Source organism: Chlorocebus sabaeus, chromosome 1, assembly GCF_047675955.1.
Source record: "Chlorocebus sabaeus isolate Y175 chromosome 1, mChlSab1.0.hap1, whole genome shotgun sequence".
Taxonomy (NCBI): domain Eukaryota; kingdom Metazoa; phylum Chordata; class Mammalia; order Primates; family Cercopithecidae; genus Chlorocebus; species Chlorocebus sabaeus.
Window position 1 is genome coordinate 15,617,484 of NC_132904.1, and position 12,529 is coordinate 15,630,012.

At 51.6% G+C, this 12,529-nt stretch overlaps 1 protein-coding gene across 1 annotated transcript; it reads right to left on the bottom strand.

Annotated features, from left to right (window-relative positions):
• Positions 1-92: 92 nt before the first annotated feature.
• SMTNL1 (smoothelin like 1) lies at positions 93-8,343 on the bottom strand. The gene is made up of 7 exons (XM_007998322.3): positions 6,892-8,343; positions 6,512-6,644; positions 6,349-6,400; positions 4,203-4,358; positions 3,888-4,002; positions 3,583-3,734; positions 93-237 (listed from the first exon to the last, which is right to left on the bottom strand). The coding sequence occupies exons 1-7, from the start codon at positions 7,675-7,677 to the stop codon at positions 93-95; spliced, it is 1,539 nt and encodes a 512-aa protein (XP_007996513.3). The 5' UTR covers positions 7,678-8,343.
• Between the last annotated feature and the right edge of the window lie 4,186 nt (positions 8,344-12,529).

The window sequence follows — 12,529 nt, forward strand, 5'->3', positions numbered from 1 at the left end:
CTGGTGCCTCCATCGAGCAGAAGGGAGCCCCCAGGCCACAGCTGGTGAGCTGGGCGCCCTGCCCATCTCTGCCCACAGAGGCAGTCACCTCCTCATTTCTTCTTGGTCTTCACCAGTCCTTTCTGCACGAGGCTGCGGTACAGTTCCTGGATGTAGGTGTAGACGCACTTGGAGTCGGGCACAGCCAACCGCACCATGTCATCCACGTCCAGCAGCTGAGCACAGTCAGCCAGTTTCCTAAGGAATGGGGTAGAATGAGGAGCAGAAGGTCAAAGGTGAAGGATATGGGAGCAGAAGGTCAAAGGTGAAGGATAAGGGGATGGGTGCGGGCAGCCCAGCAACGATGAAGCTCATAGGATGGGCTGGGATGTTGGAGCTGGGAGATCATCTAAGCCAATCATCCCATTATATAGATGAGATAACTGAGGCCACAGCAGAGTTAAGACAAACCCAGGCCAGGTGCCGTGGCTTCCTTTAGCTGTGATACTCCTATAGGTAGGTCACAGGATGTAGACAGGTAACACCAAAGCCAACCCCAGTGAATACTTCAATAATGAGTTTGAGGCCAGGCACAGTGGCTCACACCTGTAATCTCAGCACTTTGGGAGGCCAATACGGGAGGATCCCTTGAGCTCAGTAGTTTGAGACCAGCCTGGACAACCCAGTGAGACCTTTTTGGAGAATGGGAACTTCTCAAAAAAAAAAAAAAAAAATTAAAATAATAGAAGACTCAAACCCAGCTGGGTCTGATTCCAAAGCCCACATTTTCATTGCGCTTCTTGTCCTCACATGGGAGCAGGACCCTCTGGTCTCTAGTTCTACATTAACCCACCACTTTCACATGCGTGTGTATCTGTCCTCTGGAACCGGGGAACTTCTGTTAGGCCAGGCCCCTCAGGAAGAACTTAAAGGGGCCAGGCGCGGGGGCTCATGCCTGTAATCCCAGCACTTTGGGAGGCTAAAGCAGGTGGATCACCTGAGGTCAGGAGTTCGAGACCAGCCTAGCCAACATGGTGAAATTCCATCTCTACAAAAAATAAAAAAATTAGCTGGGCATGGTGGCGGGCACCTGTAATCCCAGCTACTTGGGAGGCTGAGGCATGAGAATCACTCAAACCCAGGAGGCGGAGGTTGCAGTGAGCTGAGATCACACCACTGCACTCTAGCCTAGGCGACAGAGTGATACTCTGTTTCAAAAAAGAAAAAAAAAAAAAAAGATAAAGGACAGAAACCAAATCCTAGCCAGAGTCCTGGCTTGCAGCTGCAGCATCTCCAGGAGCATCATTCATTCAGTTTCTATGTATTTATCAGGAGCGTATTATGTGCCAGGCCCTCTTCCAGGCTCTGAGAATTCATCAGTGAATAAAACCAAAACTTCCGCACTGTCATGGCATGGACATTCTTGTGGCGGGAGACAGTAAGCAACACACAAAGTAGGTGGTACATCAGATGGTGAGAGGTGCTCAGGAGGAAAATAAGGCAGGAAGGGACACAGGGTATGTTCTTATGTTGGAGGAGATCTGGTATTTTTTGTTTTTAATGTATTTATTTATTTTTCAGATGGAGTCTTGCTTTGTTGCCCAGGCTGGAGTGCAGTGGGGAGATTTCAGCTCACTGCAACCTCTGCTTCCTGGGTTCAAGTGATTCTCCTGCCTCAGCCTCCCAAGTAGCTGGGATTACAGGTGTGTGCCACCACGCCCGGCAAATTTTTGTATTTTTAGTAGAGACAAGGTTTCACCATGTTGGCCAGGCTGATCTCAAACTCCTGACCTCAAGTGATCCACACGCCTTGGCCTCCTGAAGTGCTGGGATTACAGGTGTGAGCCACCGCACCCAGCTGTAGTATTTTTTAATAGGGTGCTCAGGGTAGGCCTCTTAGAGTAAGTCATATGCACATCTGGGGAAGGGAGTCCAGGCAGAGGAAACAGCAGGTGCAGGGGCCCCGAGGCAGGAATGCTTGGTGTGTTGCAGGAGCTGCTGGCACTTGGCAACAAGTCCTCTTTTTCTAACTTCGCAGCTGCCCTTTGGAGCTCTGTGACACCACTGGCTTTGCTGAGTCCGATAATCTGAGCTAATCAGTGTTGAGGCCTCACACCAATCTCATGCTTTATCAGACGCTTCCCCTTGGACGTTCCCATAGACTCCTTCCCTCCATCCTCAGCCAGCAGAAGAGGAAGCAGAGACTCAGAGTGTTTCGGTGGTTTGCCCAAGGCCAAAGTGAGCAACACAACCCCGGGGGCCTGTCTGACACCTCTGGCATCCTTACTCTGAAGCTGGGTCTCAGCAGTCCCTGCCTACCAAAGTCAGCCATAGGTGCTGGCATAGGAGAAACCAGGGCCCCAGTGGAAATCCTCCCTTGGGGCTGAGACTGCAGGGCCAAAATCCACGCTGGACTGGGAGCCGTGGGAAGGACACACACTGGAGGATTTTGGAGAATGGGATAAACTCCCTGCAACCAGTGCAGTGCCCCATGGTTGTGGGTTCGGATGCTGTCCCTCTGTGTGGGAGAGGCAAAACCTTCATTCCCACTGAGCCTGGGGAGTGGGTGGGGAAGGGCTCCGCCACTGGGGGCTTCGGCATTGGCCACTCCCTCCCCTCATTCCCGGACTCCATGGGAATCGGAGGAGAGTTCTGGAACAGGCAGTGGGGTGTGATGGCTGTGGCAGACACTGTTTCCTCTTCACACTGAATCTTTACAGCAAGCCCTGTGATGTGGGGCCCCTAGAGAGGCTAAGACAGCTGGCCAGAGTCACAGAGCTGGGGAGGAGGAGGTGGGATTCAAACCCAGGCACCTCCGCTTCTATTCTCCTCCCTCCTTCTCCACACATCCCCACGACCTCCTGGGCTTTCAGCTGCCTGATGCCTCCTGTCGGCCTGTCATTGTCATCTGATGACTCCTCCCACCTTCCAGCGGCTCTGCCTGGCTCAGAACCAGAGTCCAGGCAGCTGCAGGAGCAGGACAGTGGTTCACAGCCTGCGGTTCAGGAGCACTTGGTCAGAGCAGAGCTGCCTGCCCTTCTGATACTCACTTAGAGTTGTAAATCCATACTGCAAGTTTCCCTTTCATTTTTTAAAATTGTAGTTTTTTGGGTTTTTTTGAGACAAGGTCTTGCTCTGTCACCCAAGCTAGAGTGCAGTGACTCAATTATGGCTCACTGCAGCCTTGACTTCCTGAGCCCAAGTGATCCTCCCATCTCAGCCTCCCCTCGGAGCAGCTGGGACCACAGGTATCCACCACCATGCCCAGCTAATTCTTTGATTTTTTGTAGAGATGGGGGTCTCACTATGTTGCCCCGGCTGGTCTTGAACTCCTGGCCTCAAGCGATTCTCCTGCCTCGGCCTCCCAAAGTGCTGGGATTATACAAGTAAGCCACTGCACTTGACCCAAGCAGAGATTTTTGTCTGTTTCACCCACTGCTGTATCCCCAGAGCCTGAAACAGTGCCTGGCCCTCAAAAAATGTCTGTTGGGTATATGAATGTGTGGCACCAGCATCAGTGTAACTGCCGCACTACTCAACCCCTGTGAATCAGTCCTCGCCTAGGATCCCGTCCAGCTCTGCCAGCCCATGGCTGTGGCTTACTCTGCTGTGGAGAAGGCCAGGGTGAAGTTGTGCCGGCGCTTCGTGGGGTCCAGCTCTGCGTAGTCAAAGGCATCAGGGAAGAACTTGTGGATGAGGGCACAGAAGGCCATGCCACTGCTCCAGCTGGAGGAGAAGTTCTGGATGTCCACGTGCTGTGGCAGGCAGGGCACAGGGGAGGCCTCAGTGAGCCTCAGCCAGATGGCCTGGACTTGGCCCCCTTCCCACCCTCCTGCCCTTTGGGGTTTGCACCACTCAAACCCTCCTTGGACCCCTGCCTCACCCATGCAGCTCTGTCCCATGCCCACCTCGTATTTTTTTGTCATGGCTCGGCACCACTCCAAGAGCATGTTCTTGACACCACCAATGGCTGCCCCAGCTGCCTTAGTGTTCCGGAACAGGGCCGTAGGGCCGGACGCTGCCCTGTGAGGGAAGAGGGGTGCAAGGCCAAGCCAGAGAGGCAGGAGGCCATGAAGGGCCCCACTGGGAGGATCCCCAGCCCTCAGGTGTCATTCCTCCTGCTTTGGTCTGGGCTGTTCTCACAGCCCCTGAGGCCACCCTCCCACCAACCCAGGGCTCCTACGAACGGGAAAACCCAGCTCAGCCCCTGGCCTGTGTCCTACCCGCCAAACTTGTCCACGATGGCTTTGCGGTTCTGTGCTCGGGGCCCCCGGGGCCGAGCAGGGGCTGATACCCTGCGCTCTGGTGCCTTCTCCTTCTTCTCCCCTGAGGGAGGGGACTCAGGGGGACTCTGGGACACATCGCTGGGTGAAGACTCACTATATGGAGAAGTCCAAAGAAGCATGAGAGAGGCTGGGACCAGCACTGCAGGACGCAGGGAGGGGGCTGTGGGGCTGGAGGGTGGGCGGCACTGCAGTCTAAAGGGGTGTGTGCAGTTGTTACACACATTTTTTCTGTGCCCAGCACTGGGAGGACATTGAGAAGGAATCGTGAGTCTCCGTCTAACCTGGAGGAGCATGTGGTCTGGTGAGGACATGTGGGTAGAGCTAGGACACCTCTGAGGTCTGACCTGAGTTTGGAACCTGGCTTTGCTTTTTTTTTTTTTTTTTTTTTTTTTTTTTTTTGAGACAGAGCTTTGCTCTTGTTGCCCAGGCTGGAGTGCAGTGGTATGATCTTGGCTCACTGCAACCTCCGCCTCCCGGGTTCAAGGAATTCTCCTGCCTCAGCCTCCCAAGTAGCTGGTATTACAGGCGCCCGCCACCACACCCAGCTAATTTTTGTATTATTAGTAGAGATGGGATTGCGCCATGTTGGCCAGGCTGGTCTCGAACTCCTGACCTCAGGTGATCTGCCCACCTCAGCCTCCTAAAGTGCTGGGATTACAGGTGAGAGCCACTGCACTCGGCACAGCTTTGCCTCTTATTTGCTGTGTGATCTTGGGACTGTCACATCGTTTGAGCCTTAGCTTCCTCATCTGTAAAATGAGGACAAGAATACCTACCTGTCCTATGTAAGAAGGTGAATGTAAAGCATCCAGTGGTGCCTGCTCAGTGACTATTCACTGGTTATCTTTCCCTAAGAAAGGGACAAGGAGGCCAGGCGCGGTGGCTCTTGCCTGTAATCCCAGCACTTTGAGAGGCCAAGGTGGGTGGATCACCTGAGGTCAGGAGTTCAAAACCAACCTGGCCAACATGGTGAAACCCCGCCTCTAGTAAAAATACAAAAATTAGCCAGGTGTGGTGGCATGCGCATGTAATCCCAGCTACTCGGGACGCTGAGGCAGGAGAATCTCTTGAACCTGGGAGGCAGAGTTTGCAGTGAACTGAGATTGTGCCATTGCACTCCAGCCTGGGCAACAGAGCAAGACTCCATCTCAAAAAAAAAAAAAAAAAAGAAAAAAAGGGAGGACAAGGAGGCAGATTTCAGCTCCATATAATTCCTCTAGTGACTGAAGTGGTGCAATGGCAAGCATAAGCCTCTTATTTTATCCAGCACCTGCCACGGACCAGTCACTGGGCTAAAGTGCTTTGCACTTGTTACTCATTGAAGTCTGAGAATAATCCTACGACTTAGGTACAATTGGTACACCCACTTCACAAATGAGAAGAGGTTCAGTGATGTGGCCAAGGTCATACAGCTGGTATATGGCAGAACCATTGTCTCAACTCAGGCTTCTGATCATGCTTTTTGGGTGACTGGCACCATGGATACATGTTCAGCTGAAAGATAAGGAGCTCCTGTGAAGTGTCAGGGATGCTGCAGGGCAGACTTCAGCCATGACATGGGAAGTGGACCAGGTATCCTTCGTGTTCCTTTCTGCCTGTGGTTTTTTTGTTTTTTGTTTTTTTTTTTAGAGTGTCTTGCTTTGTCACCCAGGCTGGAGTGCAATGGCACAATCTCAGCTCACTGCAACCTCCGCCTCCCGGGTACAAGTAGTTATCCTGCCTCTGCCTTCCAAGTAGATGGGATTACAGGCACCCAACACCATGCTCAGCTAATTTTTGTATTTTTGGTAGAGACAGGGTTTTGCCATGTTGGCCAGGCTGGTCTCGAACTCCTGACCTCAGGTGATCTGCCCACCTCGGCCTCTAAAAGTGCCAGGATTACAGGCATAAGCCACTGTGCCCCGCTATGCCCCTAGCTTCTTTGGTTTCCTGGGCTCTGCCCTGGGATAGGAAGCTGAATGCCAGGAATCCTGGAATATCCTGAAATCAGGTGCTGGGGGAGCCCAGACTGAGGTGATGGTGGATGCTGAGGGAAGCAGGAGGTAGAGGGAATTGGAGCTGGAGCCCCAGAGTTTGACATTACCTGGCTGAAGGACTGGTCTCTCCAGAAGCTACGGAGTCTGGACCCAACCCATCTGGAGGAGAGGGAAAGGAGGGAGGGAAGCTGGGGCTATCCATGACATGTTCCTTGCTCCCTCCCGCAGGTGGCCCCTGCAGCATCCTGTGGGCTCTGGGTTCTCACTCACCTGTGCTGAGGTTGTGCCCCTCCCCCGTGGGGCTCTCAGGCCACTCCTCTGGGGAGCTGGGAAGCACCCCTGCCCCTCCCTCTGGCTCTTTTTCCACGTCCTGCTCCTGCTCTTCACTGGGACTGCCTGGCTCCTGGAATGAGCATGACCTGTGTGAGCTCATGGTCACATAGCACCTGCCCTGGCTTCGAGGACTTCAGAAAGATCTGAAAGGCAGTCTGGGACTACGGTGCTGCACCCCTTGTCCCCCCTCCCCCACCCTGGGCTCTGGAAATCATTGGGAGGAAGACCAAACTTTGCCAACGGACTGAAGCAGAGGGGCCTTGTTTCCAGGAGCAGGAGATGACAGAGCCTCCTTCCCCCTTTCCTGCCTCACTCACTGCCTCCTCCGCCTCCTCCACCTCCTCCTTTGCATCAGCCTCCTTTGTTGTATCATGTTTGGCCTCCTCTTTCCCATCAGACTCCTTGGGTTCAGCCTTAGCCTCATCCTCCACAACAGCCTTCTTCTGCGATTCAGCCTTGGCCTCTTCGTCAGTAGCCTTCTCCTTGGGTTCAGTGCTGCGCTTCTCCCTCTGGCCTGTCTCCTCCTGAGAGGTTGCCTTGGCCTCCTCCTCCTCAACAGTTTCCTTAGGTTCAGGCTTGTCTCTGTCGTTGGCTTCGGCTTTCTGCCCAGATTCAGGTTTGGCCTCTTTCTCCTCCGCCTTCTGCTTCTCACAGGCCAGTATGCTCTCCTTCTTTTCCTCAGCCTCCTTGGGTTCAGATTTGGTCTCTTCTTTCCTTCTAGTCATCTCCTGAGAAGCCGCAGGGGTCTCTTCCTTCTCACCATCCTCCTCTTTAAGTTCAGCCTCAGCGTCCTGTTTCCCACCAGCCTCCGTCTGAGATTCCACCTTGACCTCATCTAATCCATTTGCTTCCCCCTGGAGTTCCGCTGAAATGCCATCCTCGAAAGGTGCCTTTTCCTGCTTTCCTGCCTCTGCAGGAGGCCCCTCATTGATGGCCTTTCCAGCTGTGCCTTTGGTCTCCTCTGCAGGGGCTCCACCTCCTGACATCTCAGGGTTGTCTGCAACTGGGGAGACGGTGGTCCCATCCTCAGAGGGCTTCCCTTCCTTCTGCTCCATCTCTGGAAAGAGAAGACAAGCAGACCTGGTCATGCCCCATCCCAGCATGAGGTGAAGACCCCATCCTCAGAGAGCTCTGGTCTGGGAGTCAGGAAGTCCGTGGTTCAGTCTTGGCTCCTACTTGGACATGAGACCCAGGCATGAAGGACAGAGAAGTGCTTCCCCGAAGCTGGGATTGTTGGGCTACATTGATGTGATGTTGGATGATATTCACCTGATGCCCCTCTGTAGGTTCTGGCTTTGGCTTTAAAGAACATTGAGTCACATAATGCCTTTTCAGTCATGTTGCCTCTTTTTGATTAAGCCACTGAGGTGGTCACAATTTTATTGTATTATTTATTTTTTGAGAGGGGGTCTTGCTCTGTCATCCAGGCTGGAGTGCAGGAGTGCAATCTCAGGTCACTGCAACCTCTGCCTCCTGGGGTCAGGTGATCCTCCAACCTCAGCCTCCTGAGTAGTTGGGACTACAGGTGCTCACTACCACACTTGGCTAATTTTTTTTATTTTTTGGTAGAGATGGGGTTTTGCCATGTTGCCCAGGCTGGTCTCAAACTCCTGAGCTCAAGTGATCCACCTGCCTTGGCCCCCCAAGGTTCTGGGATTACAGGCATGAGCAGCGCCTGGTCACAATTATATACTGGCATCCTAGAACACCTGTGGAACAATTGCTGCTCTCCCCTGAGAGCCTAGGCAAGCAGAAGTATCTAGATAGAATTGAATAACACCATTTTGTTTCCATTGTATTTATTTTTACAGTTACTTTCTATTTCTGGTAAGTGGTATTGAGTTTCCATTTCCAACAGTGATACAGTGTCTTTTAAAAATACTTTTACTGAATTTAAAAATAAGTTGATTCAAAGGAAGTCATTCAGGAAACTGGAATATAGGTGGTGCAGAGGTAGCAAAATCATAAAGGTGGTGCATAAAAATGGCTGAAATTTAGGAACCCCAGGGCCAACTGGTCTCTGGAGCTTTGCCAGCTCTGCCAGCCTATGGTTTTTGGAAAACGTGGGCCTGGGCAAAGAAGTGTTTCCTTGAGTGAAGAATGAAGCTGTACTCTCCTGGGCCTCTGCTTGGCAACCTGACCCTCCTACTGCCCCCAGAAAGCATGGGGGTAGATTATGACATCTTAACTCGGAGTTGCCTATTTAAGTACTGTATATACTGGAGGATCTACAAAACAGGTGTGTAGGGTTAGCTGGGCCTCGGGTTAGCTCCTTCATGCCCCTGCCCTTCTTGGGGGGTGTAGTTACAAAGAAAACAATCCCCAAATAGGGCTCAGGGCATGACTCAGGCAGTAAGAAAAGTGGGCACTCCTGTCACGCACTAAAAATACCCCTTGCCGTTGGCAGTACCATCTTTCTCAGTGATAGTACCGAGGGCACCTGGGTAAATGGGCAGAGGACAGGAGGCAAGAAGACGGACAGGGCTCTGTTCCCACCACCCACTCGGGTCTTACCTAGAGTCCTGGGGTTCCTGAATTCGATGCCCTCACTGTTTCCTAAAAGTAGGCTGGGATTTGTAAAGATGCTCACACTGTCCTATGGTTCCTGCTAGAGCCCCCTTCCTGGTTCAGTGGCTCCAGCAATGTCTTAAAGTAAGAGAGAAGATGACACCAGGCATGGTGGCTCACGCCTGTAATCTCAGCACTTTGGGAGCCTGCGGTGGGCAGATCACAAGGTCAGGAGTTCGAGACCAGCCTGGCCAATATGGTGAAACCCCATCTCTACTAAAAATACAAAAATTAGCTGGGTGTGGTGGTGGACGCCTGTAATCTCAGCTACTTGGGAGGCTGAGGCAGGAGAATCGCTTGAATTCAGGAGGCGGAGGTTACAGTGAGCCGAGTTTGTGTCACCGCATTCCTGCCTGGGTGACAGAGCAAGACTCTGTCTCAAAAAAAAAAAGAGGGAAGTTGAGCCAGGGCGATGGATATACATCAGCAGATATGCTGGGAGCCGGGAAGTTGTGGAACTGGCTGTGACCTGCATCTTCCAGTCCCGACTGAGACCTGAGCAAGTCCTTTTCCCTCTCTGGGCCTCAGTTTCGGCTGACAATGATGAGGTTCATTTGGGTCAGGTTCTCCACACTGTGTTCTGTGGAAAACTAGGGTCTGCCATGACATGGAGAGGGTTTTCTGTGGGGTTAGGAGAAAGAATATTCTCTGGCTAAGGTTGCTCTGCAAAAAAGCCTACTCTTTACCCTCTTAGAGATATACAGTTTCAGCCAGGCGCAGTAGCTCACGCCTGTAATCTTAGCATTTTGGGCCACCGAGGTGGGAGGAGTACTTGAGCCCAAGCGTTCAAGACCAGCCTAGGCAACATATGAAATTCTGTCTCTATAGTAAAGAAAATAAAATTAAACAAAACAAAACAAAAACAGATACACAACTTCATTAGCAATTAAGTAGATTTTAGAAGCCAGATAGTCAAGAAACCTTAACCTTGCTTATACTTCATTTCACTCACTTTTCTCCAAACCTATTTGACCATGACTTTTTCCCCCTCCCTTTGTTTTCTTTTCTTTTTGCTTTGTTTTTCTGAGGAGCATCTACTGCCGTCTCTAGCAGCAGAAGAAAGCATGGCAAATGCTGGTCTAACACAATCCCTTCCCCTCCTGCTCTCTGCTCTTGTTTGGAAGGAGACATGGACTAGTGGTGAAAATCATTGATTCTTGTGTCTTCCTGTGATGGGATCCCAGCTGCCATGGGTTACCAATTGTGTTAACCTTGAGCAAGCTATCCATCCTCTCTGTGTTTTGATTTCTGCAGATAGCAATAGGTCCCATCCCATAGGGATGCTGGAGGATTAAGGAAGCCCATGCTTAGAAAATATTTGGAGGATTAAGGCAGCCCATGCTTAGAAAATATTTGGAGCCAGGCGTGGTGGCACATGCCTGTGGTCCAGCTAATTGGGAGGCTGAGGCAGGAGGATCACCTGAGAAGGTCAAGCCTGCAGTGCACTATAATGATGCCTGTGAATAGCCACTACACTCCAGCCTGGGCAACAAAGTGAGACCTCAGCTCTTAAAAAAAACAAAACAAAACAGGATTCGGAGGCATGCTTGGCGTGAATGAGTACTCAGCTTCCATCAGCTTGTATGGTGTAGGTTGGCTGTGACCAGCCCTGGGCCAGGGCAAGGTCCTGACCCAGCCTGGAGGGCATTTATCAGTGAGTCAAGGCAGAGAGAACTGAATGCCAGTAGGATGATAACAAGCCCTTTTTATACCTCAAAGTGTGACACTATTTGGCTAAGACATAGCTAAGTGCTCCAGTCATCTTTTTTTTTGTTTGTTTTTTAAAGAGACAGGGTCTTACTCTGCTGCCCAGGCTGGAGTGCAGTGGTTCAATCATAGCTCCCTGTGATCTCGACCTCCTGGACTCAAGGGATCGTCCCACCTCAGCCTCCTGAGGAGCTGTGACCACAGGTGTGCGTCATCACACCTGGCCAATTTTTTTTTTTTTTTTTAATAGAGATGGGGTCTCACGATGTTTCCCAGGCTGGTCTCAAACTCTTGGCCTCAAGCGATCCTCCTGCCTCGGCCTCCTAAAGTGCTGGGTTTACAGGCATGAGCCACTGAGCCTAGCAGCTCTAACCATCTTTCCTTCTGTCTACATGCTGCATACTTAGGGTGGTGGAGGGGAAGGGTAGATGCACGCACACGCACACATACCTCGGCTATCCTGCGTGTTTATCACCTCAGCTTTCTACCCTCCAGGCTTGTCACAAATAGAAAAGCAGTGAAGATGCTCAGAGTGCTGAGAAACCAGGACGCCACCACCCACCCCCAGCATTCATAGCCCTACTGTAGTTTACAGCTTACGCTGTGGAGGCCTTGCTTTCTCTTGGTGGTGTCTTGCTGTGACCCTTCAGAATAGGTTATTGGGCCCATTAGGGAGCCAATAGGAATTTGATGCTCAGGGAATTGAAGTCCCTTGACTAAAGTTATAGGACAAATGGCCTGGCCTTATCTAGAATCCAAGTGTCCCAACTTCCACACCAGAGCTCACACCAAATATATGCTCCCACTAGCTCCTCAGCCCAGTGTCCCTCCAAAGGCCCCGGCCCAGAGTTGGGGCACCCCACCAGTTGGGAAGGGCAGTCAGATTCAGCCGAGGAGTTTCTCTCTCTTTCTTCTGGTGCACAGTAGGCCCTTCATGAAAGTTTCTCTGCCCCTCCTATCTTTCTCTACTTTCCTTCCTCCTTCCTTCCCCAGGAAGCCTCCAGACCATTCCTGTTTTGTGTCCAAAGCAGCAGTGCAGCTATCTCCCCTCCCTCTCTCTTCCTGTTTCTTCTGGCAGACCAGGAGGAAAGGGATCCAGGAGCCCAAGAACCAAACCCCCAGTAGTATAAACGCTGGATGTTCTGTGATGTGTCCGCCACCCACTGCAGCCTCCTCTGTCATCTCGTTGTCCTAAGGCTTCCACCTTCCCCACTCAGCCAGGGGCCCTCCCTTGGAGAGGCCGATCTCAATTGCTTAGCCTAGGAGTGCCCAATCTTTGGGCTTCCCTAGACCACACTGATAGAAGTAGAAGTGTCTTGGGCCATATGTAAAATACGTTAACACTAACGATAGCGGATGAGCTAAAACAAGAATTGCAAAAAACAAAAAAAACAAAAAAATAACACACCAAAAATCTCATAATGTTTTAAGAAAGTTTATGAATTTATATTGGGCCACATTCAAAGCCATCCTGGGCCATAGGTAGCCCATGGGCTGGACAGGCTTGGCTTAGACAGTCTACCCCCCAACCCAGCTTGACTCTCGAGACTCCCAAGGTCCCCTCCCCTGCTCTGAGGCCTCCTCATGGATGGCCACTGGCAGTCTGCTCTGTAGGTGCTCTGGTGCAGGGCTGAGACCCTTGGCATCTAAAGAGAGTAGATATCGTGGTGGAGAGAATTA

What these genes read in the sequence shown, in the direction of transcription:
- SMTNL1 (XM_007998322.3), bottom strand. Translation starts at nt 7,677, where the DNA reads ATGCTGGGATGGGGCATGACCAGGTCTGCTTGTCTTCTCTTTCCAGAG. An exon ending in GGGGCACAACCTCAGCACAG is followed by an intron (nt 6,401 to 6,511) that starts GTGAGTGAGAAC and finishes CCTCTCCTCCAG; the next exon opens with ATGGGTTGGGTCCAGACTCC. An exon ending in ATCGTGGACAAGTTTGGCGG is followed by an intron (nt 4,003 to 4,202) that starts GTAGGACACAGG and finishes CTTCCCTCACAG; the next exon opens with GGCAGCGTCCGGCCCTACGG.